General features: G+C 44.5%; 1 protein-coding gene across 1 annotated transcript in view; it reads left to right on the plus strand.

Annotated features, from left to right (window-relative positions):
- Window positions 1-21809, plus strand: part of LOC109882151 (islet cell autoantigen 1-like protein) — a 71787-nt gene extending 49978 nt beyond the window's left edge. Inside the window, exons 10-13 of the mRNA XM_031817264.1 lie at window positions 2641-2684; window positions 7399-7467; window positions 15483-15641; window positions 21715-21809. Of these exons, the coding sequence (XP_031673124.1) occupies window positions 2641-2684; window positions 7399-7467; window positions 15483-15641; window positions 21715-21809 (367 nt within the window). The remainder of the gene's footprint in view (window positions 1-2640; window positions 2685-7398; window positions 7468-15482; window positions 15642-21714) is intronic.
- Window positions 21810-22611: the final 802 nt, after the last annotated feature.

A 22611-nucleotide genomic window follows, 5' to 3' on the forward strand; every position in this document is an offset into this window, starting at 1 on the left:
TTGATGACTGCCTTCAGCTCATCTGCAATGTAGAGACCAGTGTGTCTGTTGTCCCTTGTGTCTGTGCTCTTGTAGAATACTGGTTGAGGGGTGGAGATGATGTAGTTAAATTATTCCTTGTCCACGAACATTCGCCCACCAATCAGAGATGATTGTAATAGTCTGCTTTCCCTATGATTTGCTTGACCTTCACTTGAACTCTGTTGAACTCTGCATCCAGCAATGAGTACATAATGCATGTCTGGTTGGAGGGGTGTATACTGGGAGAAGAACACTCAGAAATTTCTTCCAATACACATTGCCTGTGAGCACCAGAGGTGAACCATACACAGCTCGAGCAAGACATTCATCAACATTTCTCTGACTACGTTCCTCCATTGAGTCAAAAACACTTCTGATTCCAGGAGGACCATGAGCTGTTTCTATCGATAAGGTGTCTGATTCATCCTTTACACCTCAAACAGAAGTAGAGGGACTTTTGTCAGAGGTTGCTTGTTGTGAGCGTTGAGGGAACTTTATGCACTTGGCCAGATGACTCTGCAACTTTGTTGCGTTCTTCACATATGATTTGGCACATTATTTGCGAATGTACACAGCTTTTCCTTCTACATTAGCTGCAGGGAAATGTCTCCACTCATCAGATAGTGCCTGTGGCATTTTCCTGTAAAGATTAGAAAAAATTGTAAAAAATACCCCAAATACAATTCCATGTGCAGATAAATAGTTAAGCAGTTAGATTAAACAACTCCTTTGTAAGATACAATTTAAAAAAATTAAACATGTATGGAAACAGGTGAATTAACACTCCTCAGTTAGCAGGCTCAAGCAAAAATCAGGTATGTCATATAAAATATATTCACCTCACCCAGTATTGTAATCAAAACTTACCTGAAAGCATGTAGTCCTTGGCTCAGACAGTGTAGTAGTGTGGGTTCATTAGCATCTCATTAGTGTGTAAGATCTTGAGGATCAGCTGTACATGTGATGGAAGAATGCACTTTGCATGCGGAGGGTTGCAATTCCATTGAATTGGGGATAGTTTAACCAAAATATGTTGGAAGACCTAGAATTGCCTGATGTGTATCCCACAAAAAGGTTCACTGTTAACTTTTTTGATGAAGTTAAGCAAAATTCCCCAAATTCCGGGGATCAACTTCCCATGGATAACTTCCATAAAAATTCAGGATATTTACCAGAACATTCTGACCCTTTCCAACCCTAGCTCTGACATACACACTTACCCCACCAGACATACCACCAGGGGTCTTTTCACAGTCCCCAAATCCAGAACAAATTCAACAAAGCGTAGAGTATTATATAGAGCCCTTATTGCATGGAACTTCCTTCCATCTCATATGGCTCAAACGAACAACAAACATTATTTCAAAAAACAGATAAGCAACATCTCACGACCCAACATCTCTCCCCTATTTAACCTAGATATTTTATGTATGTAGGCTGTGTGTGCTGTTTATACATTCACAAAAAATATAAACACAACATGATTTTACTGAGGTACAGTCAATGTAATTAAATCCATTAGGCCCTAATCTGGATTTCACATGACTGGGAATACAGACATGCATCTGTGGGTCACAGATGGGGGTTTTTAAAGTAGGGGTATGGATCAGAAAACCAGTCAGTATCTGGTGTGACCACCATTTGCCTCATGCAGCGCGACGTCTCCTTCTCATAGAGTTGATCCGGCTGTTGATTCTGGCCTGTGGAATGTTGTCCCACTCCTCTTCAATGGCTGTGCGAAGTTGCTGGATATTGGTGGGAACTGTAACATTCTGTCCTACACGTCGATCCAGAGCATCACGAACATGCTCAATGGATGACATGTCTTGTGAGTTTGCAGTTCATGGAATAACTGGGACATTTTCAGCTTCCAGGAAGTGTACAGATCCATGCGACACAGGACCGTGTATTATCATGCTGAAACATGAGGTGATGGTGGCGGAGGAATGGCACGACAATGGGACTCAGGATCTTGTCACGGTATCTCTGTGCATTCAAATTGCCACTGATAAAATTCAATTGTGTTCATGTCCGTAGCTTATGCCGGCCAAAACCATAACCCCAAGTTCTCTGAAACAATGTTGAAAAACATTTATGGTAGAGAAATGAACATTCAATCAGTGGACATTCCTGCAGTCAGCATGCCAATTGCACACTCCCTAAAAAATGTTGACATCTGTGGCATTGTGTTGTGTGAAAAAAACGCACATTTCAGAGTGGCCTTGTATGGTCCCCAGCACAAGTAGCATCTGTGTAATGATCAGGCTTTTTAAATCAGCTTCTTGATATTCCACACCTGTCAGGTGGATTATCTTGGCAAAGGAGAAATGCTCACAATCAGGGATGTCAACGAATTTGTGCATAAAATTGGACAGAACGAAGCCTTTTGTGCTTATGGAAAATTTGCGGGATCTTTTATTTCAGCTCATGAAACATGGGGGCCAATTTATTTTTGTTCAGTATTTTTTTGTTCAGTGTAGTTCTGTCCTTGAGCTCTTCTTGTTTATTAATGTTCTTATGTCATGTTTTGTGTGGACCCCAGGAAGAGAACCTGCTGCTTTCACAACAGCTAATGGGGATCCTAATAAAATAACAAAAATATCCTTTCTCTCCTCTCAGTCTGGTCTCTCTGGATGAAGAGAAGCCATCAGAATCAGCCTCTGGTACGTACTGACCCCTACTGACACCTACTGACCCCTACTGGGTTAGTTATGCTATAACATTACATTATATACTGACCCCTACTGACCTGGGCTAGATATACTATAACATTACATTATATACTGACCCCTACTGACCTGGGCTAGATATACTATAACATTACATTATATACTGACCCCTACTGGGCTAGATTGACTATAACATTACATTATATACTGACCCCTACTGGGCTAGATATACTATAATATTACATTATATACTGACCCCTACTGGGCTAGATATACTATAACATTACATTATATACTGACCCCTACTGACCCCTACTGGGTTATCTATACTATAACATTACATTATATAGTGACCCCTACTGACCCCTACTGGGCTAGATATACTATAACATGACATTATATACTGACCCCTACTGACCCCTACTGGGCTAGATATACTATAACATTACATTATATACTGACCCCTACTGGATTAGATATACTATAACATTACATTATATACTGACCCCTACTGACCCCTACTGGGCTAGATATACTATAACATTACATTATATACTGACCCCTACTGACCCCTACTGGGTTATATATACTATAACATTACATTATATACTGACCCCTACTGACCTGGGCTAGATATACTATAACATTACATTATATACTGACCCCTACTGACCCCTACTGGGCTAGATATACTATAACATTACATTATATACTGACCCCTACTGGGCTAGATATACTATAACATTACATTATATACTGACCCCTACTGGGCTAGATATACTATAACATTACATTATATACTGACCCCTACTGGGTTAGATATACTATAACATTACATTATATACTGACCCCTACTGACCCCTACGGGGCTAGATATACTATAACATTACATTATATACTGACCCCTACTGACCCCTACTGGGCTAGATATACTATAACATTACATTATATACTGACCCCTACTGACCCCTACTGGGCTAGATATACTATAACATTACATTATATACTGACCCCTACTGATCCCTACTGGGCTAGATATACTATAACATTACATTATATACTTTCCTTACTGACCCCTACTGGGCTAGATATACTATAACATTACATTATATACTGACCCCTACTGACCCCTACTGGGCTAGATATACTATAACATTACATTATATACTGACCCCTACTGGCCCCTACTGGGCTAGATATACTATAACATTACATTATATACTGACCCCTACTGGGCTAGATATACTATGACATTACATTATATACTGACCCCTACTGGCCCCTACTGGGCTAGATATACTATAACATTACATTATATACTGACCCCTACTGGGTTAGATATACTATAACATTACATTATATACTGACCCCTACTGACCCCTACTGGGCTAGATATACTATAACATTACATTATATACTGACCCCTACTGGGCTAGATATACTATAACATTACATTATATACTGACCCCTACTGGGTTATATATACTATAACATTACATTATATACTGACCCCTACTGGGCTAGATATACTATAACATTACATTATATACTGACCCCTACTGGGCTAGATATACTATAACATTACATTATATACTGACCCCTACTGACCCCTACTGGGTTATATATACTATAACATTACATGATATACTGACCCCTACTGGGCTAGATATACTATAACATTACATTATATACTGACCCCTACTGGGCTAGATATACTATGACATTACATTATATACTGACCCCTACTGGCCCCTACTGGGTTAGATATACTATAACATTACATGATATACTGACCCCTACTGGGCTAGATATACTATAACATTACATTATATACTGACCCCTACTGGGCTAGATATACTATGACATTACATTATATACTGACCCCTACTGGCCCCTACTGGGTTAGATATACTATAACATTACATTATATACTGACCCCTACTGACCCCTACTGGGCTAGATATACTATAACATTACATTATATACTGACCCCTACTGACCCCTACTGGGCTAGATATACTATAACATTACATTATATACTGACCCCTACTGGGCTAGATATACTATAACATTACATTATATACTGACCCCTACTGGGTTAGATATACTATAACATTACATTATATACTGACCCCTACTGACCTGGGCTAGATATACTATAACATTACATTATATACTGACCCCTACTGACCCCTACTGGGCTAGATATACTATAACATTACATTATATACTGACCCCTACTGGGCTAGATATACTATAACATTACATTATATACTGACCCCTACTGACCCCTACTGGGCTAGATATACTATAACATTACATTATATACTGACCCCTACTGGGCTAGATATACTATAACATTACATTATATACTGACCCCTACTGGGCTAGATATACTATAACATTACATTATATACTGACCCCTACTGGATTAGATATACTATAACATTACATTATATACTGACCCCTACTGACCCCTACTGGGCTAGATATACTATAACATTACATTATATACTGACCCCTACTGGGCTAGATATACTATAACATTACATTATATACTGACCCCTACTGACCCCTACTGGGCTAGATATACTATAACATTACATTATATACTGACCCCTACTGGGCTAGATATACTATAACATTACATTATATACTGACCCCTACTGGATTAGATATACTATAACATTACATTATATACTGACCCCTACTGACCCCTACTGGGCTAGATATACTATAACATTACATTATATACTGACCCCTACTGGGCTAGATATACTATAACATTACATTATATACTGACCCCTACTGACCCCTACTGGGCTAGATATACTATAACATTACATTATATACCGACCCCTACTGGCTAGATATACTATAACATTACATTATATACTGACCCCTACTGACCCCTACTGGGCTAGATATACTATAACATTACATTATATACTGACCCCTACTGACCCCTACTGGGCTAGATATACTATAACATTACATTATATACTGACCCCTACTGGGCTAGATATACTATAACATTACATTATATACTGACCCCTACTGGCCCCTACTGGGCTAGATATACTATAACATTACATTATATACTGACCCCTACTGACCCCTACTGGGCTAGATATACTATAACATTACATTATATACTGACCCCTACTGACCCCTACTGGGCTAGATATACTATAACATTACATTATATACTGACCCCTACTGGGTTAGATATACTATAACATCACATTATATACTGACCCCTACTGGGTTATCTATACTATAACATTACATTATATACTGACCCCTACTGGGTTAGATCTACTATAACATTACATTATATACTGACCCCTACTGGGCTAGATATACTATAACATTACATTATATACTGACCCCTACTGGGTTAGATATACTATAACATTACATTATATACTGACCCCTACTGACCCCTACTGGGTTATATATACTATAACATTACATTATATACTGACCCCTACTGACCTGGGCTAGATATACTATAACATTACATTATATACTGACCCCTACTGGGTTAGATATACTATAACATCACATTATATACTGACCCCTACTGGGCTAGATATACTATAACATTACATTATATACTGACCCCTACTGGGCTAGATATACTATAACATTACATTATATACTGACCCCTACTGGATTAGATATACTATAACATTACATTATATACTGACCCCTACTGACCCCTACTGGGCTAGATATACTATAACATTACATTATATACTGACCCCTACTGGGCTAGATATACTATAACATTACATTATATACTGACCCCTACTGACCCCTACTGGGCTAGATATACTATAACATTACATTATATACTGACCCCTACTGACCCCTACTGGGCTAGATATACTATAACATTACATTATATAGTGACCCCTACTGACCCCTACTGGGCTAGATATACTATAACATTACATTATATACTGACCCCTACTGACCCCTACTGGGCTAGATATACTATAACATGACATTATATACTGACCCCTACTGACCCCTACTGGATTAGATATACTATAACATTACATTATATACTGACCCCTACTGGATTAGATATACTATAACATTACATTATATACTGACCCCTACTGACCTGGGCTAGATATACTATAACATTACATTATATACTGACCCCTACTGACCCCTACTGGGCTAGATATACTATAACATTACATTATATACTGACCCCTACTGACCCCTACTGGGCTAGATATACTATAACATTACATTATATACTGACCCCTACTGACCCCTACTGGGTTATATATACTATAACATTACATTATATACTGACCCCTACTGGGCTAGATATACTATAACATTACATTATATACTGACCCCTACTGACCTGGGCTAGATATACTATAACATTACATTATATACTGACCCCTACTGGGCTAGATATACTATAACATTACATTATATACTGACCCCTACTGACCCCTACTGGGTTAGATATGCTATAACATTACATTATATACTGACCCCTACTGACCTGGGCTAGATATACTATAACATTACATTATATACTGACCCCTACTGACCCCTACTGGGCTAGATATACTATAACATTACATTATATACTGACCCCTACTGGGCTAGATAGGCTATAACATGTTTAGTGGACTGGAATGACATGATGTACTTGATGTGGTTTCCTTTACAGGCCCCTTCCATGCTGCTGATGGACTGAGCCACACCAGTGAAAGCTCTCTGTGTGCTAGTCTGGACTCTGGTACGTGTGTGTATGTTTGTGTACATGCGTGTTGTGATTCTTTATGTCATTGTTCTGTGCAGAAGCTAGTCCTTATTCACTTATATTTTGATAATTGTAATTGTAAAATGTATCTAAGTGTTGAGGTTTTTCCATACACCAGGGGTCTCCAGCAGGTTAGGGGTCAGGGTTAGGGGTTAGAGTTAGGGGTTAAGGGTTAGGGGGTTAGGGTTAAGGGTTAAGGGTTAGGGTTAAGGGTTAAGGGTTAGGGTTAGGGTTAAAGGTTAGTGTTAGCTACCAGCCCACCTATGAGTAGCTAGCCAAACTACTGTATGGAGCGTGTCTGTCTGCCTGTCTGTCTGTCTGCGTGGAGCGTGTCTGTCTGCCTGTCTGTCTGCCTGTCTGTGTGGAGCGTGTTTGTCTGTCTGCCTGTCTGTCTGTCTGTCTGTGTGGAGTGTGTTTGTCTGTCTGTCTGTCTGTCTGTCTGTCTGTCTGTCTGTCTGTCTGTGTGGAGCGTGTTTGTCTGTCTGTCTGTCTGTCTGTCTGTCTGTCTGTGTGGAGCGTGTTTGTCTGTCTGTCTGTCTGTGTCGAGCGTGTTTGTCTGTCTGTCTGTCTGCGTGGAGCTTGTCTGTCTGTCTGTCTGCGTGGAGCGTGTCTGTCTGTCTGTCTGTCTGTCTGTCTGTGTGGAGCGTGTTTGTCTGTCTGTCTGTGTGGAGCGTGTTTGTCTGTCTGTTTGTCTGTCTGCGTGGAGCGTGTTTGTCTGTCTGTCTGTCTGTGTGGAGCGTGTTTGTCTGTCTGTCTGTCTGTGTGGAGCGTGTTTGTCTGTCTGTCTGTCTGTGTGGAGCGTGTTTGTCTGTCTGTCTGTCTGTCTGTCTGTCTGTCTGTCTGTGTGGAGCGTGTTTGTCTGTCTGTCTGTCTGTCTGTGTGGAGCGTGTTTGTCTGTCTGTCTGTCTGTCTGTCTGTCTGTCTGTCTGTCTGTCTGTCTGTCTGTCTGTGTCGAGCGTGTTTGTCTGTCTGTCTGTCTGCGTGGAGCTTGTCTGTCTGTCTGCGTGGAGCGTGTCTGTCTGTCTGTCTGTCTGTCTGTGTGGAGCGTGTTTGTCTGTCTGTCTGTCTGTGTGGAGCGTGTTTGTCTGTCTGTCTGTGTGGAGCGTGTTTGTCTGTCTGTTTGTCTGTCTGCGTGGAGCGTGTTTGTCTGTCTGTCTGTCTGTGTGGAGCGTGTTTGTCTGTCTGTCTGTCTGTGTGGAGCGTGTTTGTCTGTCTGTCTGTGTGGAGCGTGTTTGTCTGTCTGTCTGTGTGGAGCGTGTTTGTCTGTCTGTCTGTCTGTCTGTGTGGAGCGTGTTTGTCTGTCTGTTTGTCTGTCTGCGTGGAGCGTGTTTTTCTTTCACTCCATGTGTAGTCAGTTGATGTCATAACCATCTTGTGGGTTGACAGAAATACTTTCCCCAAAACCTTATCAGTTAAATGTTAACTATAAAGTAGTTTTACCTGGCAGAAGTATATCATGAGGACGTATATCACGAGGACGTATATCACGAGGATGTATATCACGAGGATGTATATCACAAGGAAGTAGATCACGAGGAAGGAAATCACGAGGAAGGAGATCACGAGGAAGTATATAATTTGTATCTATTATTTGTTATTTCCAAACTTTTCCATGAAATGAGCAGCAGCAGTACAGAACCATCACCAGACCGGCACATTAGATGGAAAATCCCTCACTGGCCAGATGCTCAATTAGAGGGCCAGATGCACAATTAGAGGGCCAGATGCGCAATTAGAGGGCCAGATGCGCAATTAGAGGGCCAGATGCGCAATTAGAGGGCCAGATGCGCAATTAGAGGGCCAGATGCGCAATTAGAGGGCCAGATGAGCTATTAGAGGGCCAGATGCACAATTAGAGGGCCAGATGCACAATTAGAGGGCCAGATGCGCAATTAGAGGGCCAGATGCACAATTAGAGGGCCAGATGCACAATTAGAGGGCCAGATGCGCAATTAGAGGGCCAGATGCGCAATTAGAGGGCCAGATGCGCAATTAGAGGGCCAGATGCGCAATTAGAGGGCCAGATGCGCAATTAGAGGGCCAGATGAGCAATTAGAGGGCATTTTGTTGAACAACTGTAATTTTGAGAGTGAAAATCTAAAACATCTAAAACCAGGAAAAATAAAACTGAAAAAAAAAATGAATTTGGGAAAATATATATAACATATTTTATAGGGCCCTAACTCATAACCCTACCCCTAACCTCTAACCTCTAACCCTAACCCCTAACCTCTAACCCTACCTCTAACCCCTAACCTCTAACCCTACCTCTAACCCCTAACCCTACCTCTAACCCTACCCCTAACCCTACCTCTAACCCTACCTCTAACCCCTAACCTCTAACCCCTAACCCTACCTCTAACCCCTAACCCTACCCCTAATATACATTATTTTACCAGAAAACATAGTGTACTACTTCCTCTCTAAGAACAGGGAAGAGTTGACAACATAGTGCACTACTTCCTCTAGTACACTAAGGACCAGGGAAGAGTTGACAACATAGTGCCCTACTTCCTCTCTAAGGACCAGGGAAGAGTTGACAACATAGTGCACTACTTCCTCTAGTACACTAAGGACCAGGGAAGAGTTGACAACATAATGCCCTACTTCCTCTCTAAGGACCAGGGAAGAGTTGACAACATAGTGCCCTACTTCCTCTCTAAGGACCAGGGAAGAGTTGACAACATAGTGTCCTACATCCTCTCTCAGGACCAGGGAAGAGTTGACAACATAGTGTCCTACTTCCTCTCTAAGGACCAGGGAAGAGTTGACAACATAGTGCCCTACTTCCTCTCTAAGGACCAGGGAAGAGTTGACAACATAGTGTCCTACATCCTCTCTCAGGACCAGGGAAGAGTTGACAACATAGTGTCCTACTTCCTCTCTAAGGACCAGGGAAGAGTTGACAACATAGTGTCCTACATCCTCTCTCAGGACCAGGGAAGAGTTGACAACAGTGCCCTACTTGCTCTAGTACACTAAGGACCAGGGAAGAGTTGACAACATAGTGCCCTACTTCCTCTAGTACACTAAGGACCAGGGAAGAGTTGACAACATAGTGCCCTACTTCCTCTAGTACACTAAGGACCATGGAAGAGTTGACAACATAGTGTCCTACTTCCTCTCTAAGGACCAGGGAAGAGTTGACAACATAGTGCCCTACTTCCTCTCTAAGGACCAGGGAAGAGTTGACAACATAATGCCCTACTTCCTCTCTAAGGACCAGGGAAGAGTTGACAACAGTGTCCTACATCCTCTCTAAGGACCAGGGAAGAGTTGACAACATAGTGCCCTACTTCCTCTCTAAGGACCAGGGATGAGTTGACAACATAGTGCCCTACTTCCTCTCTAAGGACCAGGGAAGAGTTGACAACATAGTGCCCTACTTCCTCTAGTACACTAAGGACCAGGGAAGAGTTGACAACATAGTGTCCTACTTCCTCTAGTACACTAAGGACCAGGGAAGAGTTGACAACATAGTGCCCTACTTCCTCTCTAAGGACCAGGGAAGAGTTGACAACATAGTGCCCTACTTCCTCTAGTACACTAAGGACCAGGGAAGAGTTGACAACATAGTGCCCTACTTCCTCTCTAAGGACCAGGGAAGAGTTGACAACATAGTGCCCTACTTCCTCTCTAAGGACCAGGGAAGAGTTGACAACATAGTGCCCTACTTCCTCTCTAAGGACCAGGGAAGAGTTGACAACATAGTGTCCTACTTCCTCTAGTACACTAAGGACCAGGGAAGAGTTGACAACATAGTGCCCTTCTTCCTCTAGTATACTAAGGACCAGGGAAGAGTTGACAACATAGTGCCCTACTTCCTCTCTAAGGACCAGGGAAGAGTTGACAACATAGTGCCCTACTTCCTCTCTAAGGACCAGGGAAGAGTTGACAACATAGTGCCCTACTTCCTCTCTAAGGACCAGGGAAGAGTTGACAACATAGTGCCCTACTTCCTCTCTAAGGACCAGGGAAGAGTTGACAACATAGTGCCCTACTTCCTCTCTAAGGACCAGGGAAGAGTTGACAACATAGTGCCCTACTTCCTCTCTAAGGACCAGGGAAGAGTTGACAACATAGTGCCCTACTTCCTCACTAAGGACCAGGGAAGAGTTGACAACATAGTGCCCTACTTCCTCTAGTATACTAAGGACCAGGGAAGAGTTGACAACATAGTGCCCTACTTCCTCTCTAAGGACCAGGGAAGAGTTGACAACATAGTGCCCTACTTCCTCTAGTACACTAAGGACCAGGGAAGAGTTGACAACATAGTGCCCTTCTTCCTCTAGTATACTAAGGACCAGGGAAGAGTTGACAACATAGTGCCCTACTTCCTCTCTAAGGACCAGGGAAGAGTTGACAACATAGTGCCCTACTTCCTCTCTAAGGACCAGGGAAGAGTTGACAACATAATGCCCTACTTCCTCTCTAAGGACCAGGGAAGAGTTGACAACAGTGTCCTACATCCTCTCTAAGGACCAGGGAAGAGTTGACAACATAGTGCCCTACTTCCTCTCTAAGGACCAGGGAAGAGTTGACAACATAGTGCCCTACTTCCTCTAGTACACTAAGGACCAGGGAAGAGTTGACAACATAGTGCCCTACTTCCTCTCTAAGGACCAGGGAAGAGTTGACAACATAGTGCCCTACTTCCTCTAGTACACTAAGGACCAGGGAAGAGTTGACAACATAGTGCCCTACTTCCTCACTAAGGACCAGGGAAGAGTTGACAACATAGTGCCCTTCTTCCTCTAGTATACTAAGGACCAGGGAAGAGTTGACAACATAGTGCCCTACTTCCTCTCTAAGGACCAGGGAAGAGTTGACAACATAGTGCCCTACTTCCTCTCTAAGGACCAGGGAAGAGTTGACAACATAGTGCCCTACTTCCTCTCTAAGGACCAGGGAAGAGTTGACAACATAGTGTCCTACTTCCTCTAGTACACTAAGGACCAGGGAAGAGTTGACAACATAGTGCCCTTCTTCCTCTAGTATACTAAGGACCAGGGAAGAGTTGACAACATAGTGCCCTACTTCCTCTCTAAGGACCAGGGAAGAGTTGACAACATAGTGCCCTACTTCCTCTCTAAGGACCAGGGAAGAGTTGACAACATAGTGCCCTACTTCCTCTCTAAGGACCAGGGAAGAGTTGACAACATAGTGCCCTACTTCCTCTCTAAGGACCAGGGAAGAGTTGACAACATAGTGTCCTACTTCCTCTCTAAGGACCAGGGAAGAGTTGACAACATAGTGCCCTACTTCCTCTCTAAGGACCAGGGAAGAGTTGACAACATAGTGCCCTACTTCCTCACTAAGGACCAGGGAAGAGTTGACAACATAGTGCCCTACTTCCTCTAGTATACTAAGGACCAGGGAAGAGTTGACAACACAGTGCCCTACTTCCTCTCTAAGGACCAGGGAAGAGTTGACAACATAGTGTCCTACTTCCTCTAGTACACTAAGGACCAGGGAAGAGTTGACAACATAGTGCCCTTCTTCCTCTAGTATACTAAGGACCAGGGAAGAGTTGACAACATAGTGCCCTACTTCCTCTCTAAGGACCAGGGAAGAGTTGACAACATAGTGCCCTACTTCCTCTCTAAGGACCAGGGAAGAGTTGACAACATAGTGCCCTACTTCCTCTCTAAGGACCAGGGAAGAGTTGACAACATAGTGCCCTACTTCCTCTCTAAGGACCAGGGAAGAGTTGACAACATAGTGCCCTACTTCCTCTCTAAGGACCAGGGAAGAGTTGACAACATAGTGTCCTACTTCCTCTCTAAGGACCAGGGAAGAGTTGACAACATAGTGCCCTACTTCCTCTCTAAGGACCAGGGAAGAGTTGACAACATAGTGCCCTACTTCCTCACTAAGGACCAGGGAAGAGTTGACAACATAGTGCCCTACTTCCTCTAGTATACTAAGGACCAGGGAAGAGTTGACAACATAGTGCCCTACTTCCTCTCTAAGGACCAGGGAAGAGTTGACAACATAGTGTCCTACTTCCTCTAGTACACTAAGGACCAGGGAAGAGTTGACAACATAGTGTCCTACTTCCTCTAGTACACTAAGGACCAGGGAAGAGTTGACAACATAGTGCCCTACTTCCTCTCTAAGGACCAGGGAAGAGTTGACAACATAGTGCCATACTTCCTCTCTAAGGACCAGGGAAGAGTTGACAACATAGTGTCCTACTTCCTCTAGTACACTAAGGACCAGGGAAGAGTTGACAACATAGTGTCCTACTTCCTCTAGTACACTAAGGACCAGGGAAGAGTTGACAACATAGTGCCCTACTTCCTCTCTAAGGACCAGGGAAGAGTTGACAACATAGTGCCCTACTTCCTCTAGTACACTAAGGACCAGGGAAGAGTTGACAACATAGTGTCCTACTTCCTCTCTAAGGACCAGGGAAGAGTTGACAACATAGTGCCCTACTTCCTCTCTAAGGACCAGGGAAGAGTTGACAACATAGTGTCCTACTTCCTCTCTAAGGACCAGGGAAGAGTTGACAACATAGTGCCCTACTTCCTCTCTAAGGACCAGGGAAGAGTTGACAACATAGTGCCCTACTTCCTCTCTAAGGACCAGGGAAGAGTTGACAACATAGTGCCCTACTTCCTCTCTAAGGACCAGGGAAGAGTTGACAACATAGTGCCCTACTTCCTCTCTAAGGACCAGGGAAGAGTTGACAACATAGTGTCCTGCTTCCTCTCTAAGGTCCAGGGAAGAGTTGACAACATAGTGCCCTACTTCCTCTCTAAGGACCAGGGAAGAGTTGACAACATAGTGCCCTACTTCCTCTCTAAGGACCAGGGAAGAGTTGACAACATAGTGCCCTACTTCCTCTCTAAGGACCAGGGAAGAGTTGACAACATAGTGTCCTACTTCCTCTCTAAGGACCAGGGAAGAGTTGACAACATAGTGCCCTACTTCCTCTAGTATAGTAAGAACCAGGAGAAGAGTAGCAGAGAGAGGGGAAAATGATGAATGGGCCTATTTGAAAGCTAGAAAAAACGAGTAGCTTGCCATGTTAAATTTTTTTAAAAAGTAGCTCTTATGCTATAAAAGATTGGAGACCCCTGCCATACATGATACCTGAGACGAATATACCAACATCTAAAACACAACATCACTATGAGCGAAGATGATGAGAGATATGGCCTAACCTGCTACCAAAACAACTGTCATTGGAGGTGAGGTTGCCGAAAGTGGAAGGGAGGGAGGTGAAAACGGTCATTTTATCTCCAGTTTAGCTGTTGAGGGTGCACACAATTGCATTTATTTAATCTTCCCAAAGTTGCTAGGAATATTGGTTTGCTACTGCTGGTATTAGCTATGCAGAAACTAATGATAACTGATTAATGTTGAAGTGCCAGAGACCTATAAAATCTTGCTAGCTACCCCCAACCAATGTTGATTCTGTCTGTTGGTTTCACTGCTCTGCTAACTCCGCCCACCTGCTTCTGGTTTTACTCTTTAGTCTCTAACCTCCTGTACCCCAAACCTGTCCTCTCTAACCATCCTCCTGTACCCCAACCCTGTCCTCTCTAACCATCCTCCTGTACCCCAACCCTGTCCTCTAACCATCCTCCTGTACTCCAACCCTGTCCTCTCTAACCATCCTCCTGTACCCCAACCCTGTCCTCTCTTAACCATCCTCCTGTACCCCAACCCTGTCCTCTAACCATCCTCCTGTACTCCAACCCTGTCCTCTCTAACCATCCTCCTGTTCCCCAACCCTGTCCTCTCTAACCATCCTCCTGTTATCCAACCGTGTCCTTTCTAACCATCCTCCTGTTCTACAATAGCCATCCTCCTGTACTCCAACTCTGTCCTCTCTAACCATCCTCCTGTTCCCCAACCCTGTCCTCTCTAACCATCCTCCTGTTATCCAACCCTGTCCTTTCTAACCATCCTCCTGTTCTACAATAGCCATCCTCCTGTACTCCAACTCTGTCCTCTCTAACCATCCTCCTGTTCCCCAGCCCTGTGTGACCTCAGTGGGCATCTCAGTACAGCCAGCACCGATGACGACCTCTTACTCCTGGCCTGTGACCAGCCCCAGCCTGGCCTCTCCTCCTCCATGCAGCCTCTGGCCCCTCTACAGACCACAGCAGCCTCTGGTGGTCCCTGGGTGTTTGGAGGTGTGCAGCCCAGCAGCCTCTCACATCTCTCTCTCTCCCTGGGAGCCTCACACATCTCTCTCTCCCTGGGAGCCTCACACATCTCTCTCTCCCTGGGAGCCTCACACATCTCTCTCTCTCCCTGGGAGCCTCACACATCTCTCTCTCTCCCTCGGAGCCTCACACATCTCTCTCTCCCTCGGAGCCTCACACATCTCTCTCTCCCTCGGAGCCTCACACATCTCTCTCTCCCTCGGAGCCTCACACATCTCTCTCTCTCCCTCGGAGCCTCACACATCTCTCTCTCCCTCGGAGCCTCACACATCTCTCTCTCTCCCTCGGAGCCTCACACATCTCTCTCTCTCCCTCGGAGCCTCACACATCTCTCTCTCTCCCTGGGAGCCTCACACATCTCTCTCTCCCTGTGAGCCTCACACATCCCTCTCTCCCTGGGAGCCTCACACACCTCTCTCTCTCCCTGGGAGCCTCACACATCTCTCTCTCTCCCTGGGAGCCTCAAACATCTCTCTCTCTCCCTGGGAGCCTCACACATCTCTCTCTCTCCCTGGGAGCCTCACACATCTCTCTCTCTCCCTGGGAGCCTCACACATCTCTCTCTCTCCCTGGGAGCCTCACACATCTCTCTCTCTCCCTGGGAGCCTCACACATCTCTCTCTCTCCCTGGGAGCCTCACACATCTCTCTCTCTCCCTGGGAGCCTCACACATCTCTCTCTCTCCATGGGAGCCTCACAGGGAGAGAGAGATGTTTTCTACTAGCTACATACCAGACCCTGATGTATATTATTCAGAGGTGTTTTCTACTGGCTACATACCAGACCCTGATGTATATTATTCAGAGGTGTTTTCTACTAGCTACATACCAGACCCTGATGTATATTATTCAGAGGTGTTTTCTACTGGCTACATACCAGACCCTGATGTATATTATTCAGAGGTGTTTTCTACTAGCTACATACCAGACCCTGATGTATATTATTCAAAGGTGTTTTCTACTGGCTACATACCAGACCCTGATGTACAGTGGGGCAAAAAACGATTTAGTCAGCCACCAATTGTGCAAGTTCTCCCACTTAAAAAGATGAGAGAGGCCTGTATTTTTCATCATAGGTACACTTCAACTATGACAGACAAAATGAGAAAAAAAATCCAGAAAATCACATTGTAGGATTTTTAATGAATTTATTTGCAAATGATGGTGGAAAATAAGTATTTGGTCACCTACAAACAAGCAAGATTTCTGGCTCTCACAGACCTGTAACTTCTTATTTAAGAGGCTCCTCTGTCCTCCACTCATTACCTGTATTAATGGCACCTGTTTGAACTTGTTATCAGTATAAAAGACACCTGTCCACAACCTCAAACAGTCACACTCCAAACTCCACTATGGCCAAGACCAAAGAGCTGTCAAAGGACACCAGAAACAAAATTGTAGACCTGCACAAGGCTGGGAAGACTGAATCTGCAATCGGTAAGCAGCTTGGTTTGAAGAAATCAACTGTGGGAGCAATTATTAGGAAATGGAAGACATACAAGACCACTGATAATCTCCCTCGATCTGGGGCTCCACGCAAGATCTCACCCCGTGGGGTCAAAATGATCACAAGAACGGTGAGCAAAAATCCCAGAACCACACGGGGGGACCTAGTGAATGACCTGCAGAGAGCTGGGACCAAAGTAACAAAGCCTACCATCAGTAACACACTAGGCCGCCAGGGACTCAAATCCTGCAGTGCCAGACGTGTCCCCCTGCTTAAGCCAGTACATGTCCAGGCCCGTCTGAAGTTTGCCAGAGAGCATTTGGATGATCCAGAAGAAGATTGGGAGAATGTCATATGGTCAGAGGAAACCAAAATATAACTTTTTGGTAAAAACTCAACTCGTCGTGTTTGGAAGACAAAGAATGCTGAGTTGCAGCCAAAGAACACCATACCTACTGTGAAGCATGGGGGTGGAAACATCATGCTTTGGGGCTGTTTTTCTGCAAAGGGACAAGGACGACTTATCCGTGTAAAGGAAAGAATGAATGGGGCCATGTATCGTGAGAAAACCTCCTTCCATCAGCAAGGGCATTGAAGATGAAACGTGGCTGGGTCTTTCAGCATGACAATGATCCCAAACACACCGCCTGGGCAACGAAGGAGTGGCTTCGTAAGAAGCATTTCAATTGTTCTGGAGTGGCCTAGCCAGTCTCCAGATCTCCACCCTATAGAAAATCTTTGGAGGGAGTTGAAAGTCCGTGTTGCCCAGCAACAGCCCCAAAACATCACTCCTCTAGAGGAGATCTGCATGGAGGAATGGGCCAAAATACCAGCAACAGTGTGTGAAAACCTTGTGAAGACTTACAGAAAACGTTTGACCTCTGTCATTGCCAACAAAGGGTATATAACAAAGTATTGAGAAACTTTTGTTATTGAACAAATACTTATTTTCCACCGTAATTTGCAAATAAATTCATAAAAAATCCTACAGTATGATTTTCTGGATTTTTTTCTTCTCATTTTGTCTGTCATAGTTGAAGTGTACCTATGATGAAACTTACAGGGCTCTCATCTTTTTAAGTGGGAGAACTTGCACAATTGGTGGCTGACTAAATACTTTTTTGCCCCACTGTACTAATGATGTCAGTAATGTAAGATATGTAAACATTATTAAAGTGGCATAGTTTAAAGAGACTGGTGATCCATTTATTAAATTGGCCAGTGATTGGGTCTCAATGTAGGAAGCAGCCTCTCTGAGTTAGTGATAGCTGTTTAGCAGTCAGATGGCCTTGAGATAGAAGCTGTTTTTCAATCTCTCGGTCCCAGCTTTGATGCACCTGTACTGACCTCACCTTCTGGATGGTAGCGGGGTGAACAGGCCGTGGCTCGGGTGGTTGTTGTCCTTGATAATCTTCTTGGCCTTCCTGGCACATCGGGTGCTGTAGGTGTCATGGAAGGCAGGTAGTTTGCCCCCGGTGATGAGGTTGAGGGTGGTGCAGTTGCCATACCAGGCTGTGATACAGCCCGACAGGATGCTCTCGATTGTGCATCTGTAAAAGTTTGTCAGGGTTTTGGGTGACAAGACAAATTTCTTCGGCCTCCTGAGGTTGAAGAGGTGCTGTTGTGCCTTCTTCACCACACTGTCTGTGTGGGTGGACCGTTTCAGTTTGTCCGTGATGTGTACGCCGAGGGACTTAACTTTCTACCTTCTCCACTGCTGTCCCTTCAATGTGGGTAGGGGGGATTGCTCTGCTGTTTCCTGAAGTCCACAGTCATCTCCTTTGTTTTGTTTACGTTGAGTGAGAGGTTGTTTTCCTGACACCACACTCCGAGTGCCCTCACATCCTCCTGTAGGCTGTCTCGTCGTTGTTGGTAATCAAGCCCACTAATGTTGTGTCATCTGCAAACTTGATGATTGAGTTGGAGGCGTGCGTGGCCACGCAGTCGTGGGTGAACAGGGAGTACAGGAGGGGGCTGAGCACGCACCCTTGTGGGGCCCCAGTGTTGAGGGTCAGCAAAGTGGAGATGTTGTTTCCTACCTTCACCATCTGGGGCGGCCCGTCAGAAAGTCCAGGACCCAATTGCACAGGGCGGGGTTGAGACCCAGGGCCTCCAGCTTGATGATGAGCTTGGAGGGTACTATGGTGTTGAATGCTGAGCTGTAATCAATGAACAGCATTCTTACATACAGTTGAAGTCGGAAGTTTACATCCATTTAGGTTGGAGTCATTAAAACATTAAAATCACTCCACAAATGTCTTAACAAACTATAGTTTGGGCAAGTCGGTTAGGACATCTAATTTGTGCATGACACAAGTAATTTTTCCAGCAATATTTATAGACAGATTATTTCACTTATAATTCACTGTATCACAATCCCAGTGGGTCAGAAATTGACATAGACTAAGTTGACTGTGCCTTTAAACAGCTTGGAAAATTCCAGAAAATGATGTCATGGATTTAGAAGCTTCTGATAGGCTAATTGACATCATTTGATTCAATTAGAGGTGTACCTGTGGATGTATTTCAAGGCCTACCTTCAAACTCAGTGCCTCTTTGCTTGACATCATGGGAAAATAAAAAGAAATCAGCCAAGACCTCAGACAAAGAATTGTAGACCTCCACAAGTCTGGTTCATCCTTGGGAGCAATTTCCAAACGCCTGAAGGTACCACATTTATCTATACAAACAATAGTACTCAAGTATAAACACCATGAGACCACGCAGCCGTCATACCGCTCAGGAAGGAGACGCATTCTGTCTCCTAGAGAGGAACGTACTTTGGTGTGAAAAGTGCAAATAAATCCCAGAACAACAGCAAAGGACCTTGCAAAGATGCTGGAGGAAACGGGTACGAAAGTATCTATATCCACAGTAAAACAAGTCCTATATCGACATAACCTGAAAGGCAGCTCAGCAAGGAAGAAGCCACTGCTCCAAAACCACCCCAAAAAATCCAGACTACAGTTTGCAATTGCACATGGGGAGAAAGATTGTACTTTTTGGAGAAATGTCCTCTGGTCTGATGAAACAAAAATAGAACTGTTTGGCCATAATGACCATTGTTATGTTTAGGGGGAAAAGGGGGAGGCTTGCAAGCCGAAGAACACCATCCCAATCGTGAAGCATGGGGGTGGCAGCATCATGTTGTGGGAGTGCTTTGCTGCAGCAGGGACTGGTGCACTTCACAAAATAGATGGCATAATGAGGAATGAAAAGTATGTGGAAATATTGAAGCAACATCTCAAGACATCAGTCAGGAAGTTAAAGCTTGGTTGCAAATGGACAATGACCTCAAGCATACTTCCAAAGTTGTGGCAAAATGGCTTAAGGACAACAAGTCAAGGTATTGGAGTGGCCATCACAAAGCCCTGACTTCAATCCTATAGAAACTTTGTGGGCAGAACTGAAAAAGTGTGTGCGAGCAAGGAGGCCTACCAACCTGACTCAGCTCTGTCAGGAGGAATGGGCCAAAATTCACCCAACTTATTGTGGGAAGCATGTGGAAGGCTACCCAAAATGTTTGACCAAGTTAAACAATTGAAAGGCAATGCTACCAAATATGAATTAAGTGTATGTAAACTTCTGACCCACTGGAATATGATGAAAGAAATAAAAGCTGAAATATATCATTCTCTCTACTATTATTCTGACATTTCACATTATTAAAATAAAGTGGTGATCCTAACTGACATAAGACAGGGAATTTATACTCGGATTAAATGTCAGGAATTGTGTATTTGGCTAAAATGTAAGTAAACTTCCGACTTCAACTGTAGGTATTCCTCTTGTCCAGATGGGACAGAGCAGTGCGATGGTGATTACATTGTCTGTGGACCTGTTGGGGCGTTATTCAAACTGAAGTGGGTCTAGGGTGACAGGTAAGGTAGAGGTGATATGATCCTTAACTAGTCTTTCAAAGCACTTCATGATGACAGTATTGAGTGCTACAGGGTGATAGTCGGGGCCAGCAGCCTTGCGAGGGTTAACACGTTTAATGTTTTACTCACGTTGGCCACGGAGAAGGAGGGGGGCGGGCCGCAGTCCTTGTTAGGGGGCCACGAGGTTGTATTGTATTATCCTCATCGCGGGCAAAGAAGGTGGTTAGTTTGTCTGGAAGCATGACATCGTTGTACGTGACGTGGCTGGTTATCTTTTTGTGGTCCGTGATTTCCTGTAGACCCTGCCACATACGTCCGTGTCTCTTACCTGTCCTGTCCTGCCCTCCCCGTTCTCCTATCAAACCTGTGTTACTGGGGTCTGAGCTGCTCTTACCTCTCCTGTCCTGTCCTCCCCTGGATGACTCCTCTCTCTTTCAGGTGCATGTGTGGTGTTTTTTCTGATCTCATTCTTCCAGTTGTCTTCTGACTCATGATTTCAACTGATTTCCCCTCTCTCTCTCACTTCACTCTCTCTCTCAGGGTTCTCTCTCAGGTGTCTCTCAGGTCCTGAGCTGACTTTGTCATCTGTGAATGGTGTTTAAGACCAGCCTGTTTTTCAATTGACATGAGTCAGTAACAGTTAATAGTTCCTGATGACCTGGCTACATGCAGTTTCTAACGCTTTGTCTGTCTCTCTGTGCTGTGTGTTCTAGGTGGGGACCTCTCTGGAAGCTCTCTACTGCAGCAGGGTCCCAGGGTGGGGGACAAGGAGAGGAGGACAGAGAGACTGGGGACATGGCCTTTCTGAAGGACCTCCTGAGCCCTGGACCAGGACGCAGACGATTCAGTCGAGAGTGGCAAGGCACCTTTGGCTGCTTGGAGTTCTCTGACCCTGTCCCCCCCACCCCCACCCTAGTCCCCTCCTCCACCTACTGGGCCCCTGCCCCCCCTCTCAGTCCCCCAGTCCCCCGGCTTCCTGCCCTCCCAGCTGCTGGACCACAGTCTGAGTTCTACAGGTCAGTCAGTCAGCACCATCTCCTGGTCTGACCTCTAGTGGCTAGATGATCTTACTGCATGTCTGACCTCTAGTGCTAGATGATCTTACTGCATGTCTGACCTCTAGTGGCTAGATGACCTTACTGCATTTCTGACCTCTAGTGGCTAGATGACCTTACTGCATGTCTGACCTCTAGTGGCTAGATGATCTTACTGCATGTCTGACCTCTAGTGGCTAGATGACCCTACTGCATGTCTGACCTCTAGTGCCTGAATCACCTTACTGCATGTCTGACCTCTAGTGGCTATACGATCTTACTGCATTTCTGACCTCTAGTGGCTCGATGATCTTACTGCATTTCTGACCTCCAGTGGCTAGATGACCTTATTGCATTTCTGACCTCTTGTGGCTAGATGACCCTACTGCGCATGTCTGACCTCTAGTGCCTGAATCACCAGAGAGGGAAACGAGGCGGTCTTCTGGTCAGACTCCGGAGACGGGCACACCCGTGCACCACTCCCTAGCATTCTTCTTGCCAATGTCCAGTCTCTTGACAACAGGTTGATGAAATCCGAGCAAGGGTAGCATTCCAGAGGGACATCAGAGACTGTAA

The sequence above is a fragment of the Oncorhynchus kisutch genome, unplaced genomic scaffold (genome assembly GCF_002021735.2).
Source record: "Oncorhynchus kisutch isolate 150728-3 unplaced genomic scaffold, Okis_V2 scaffold971, whole genome shotgun sequence".
Classification (NCBI taxonomy): Eukaryota; Metazoa; Chordata; class Actinopteri; order Salmoniformes; family Salmonidae; genus Oncorhynchus; species Oncorhynchus kisutch.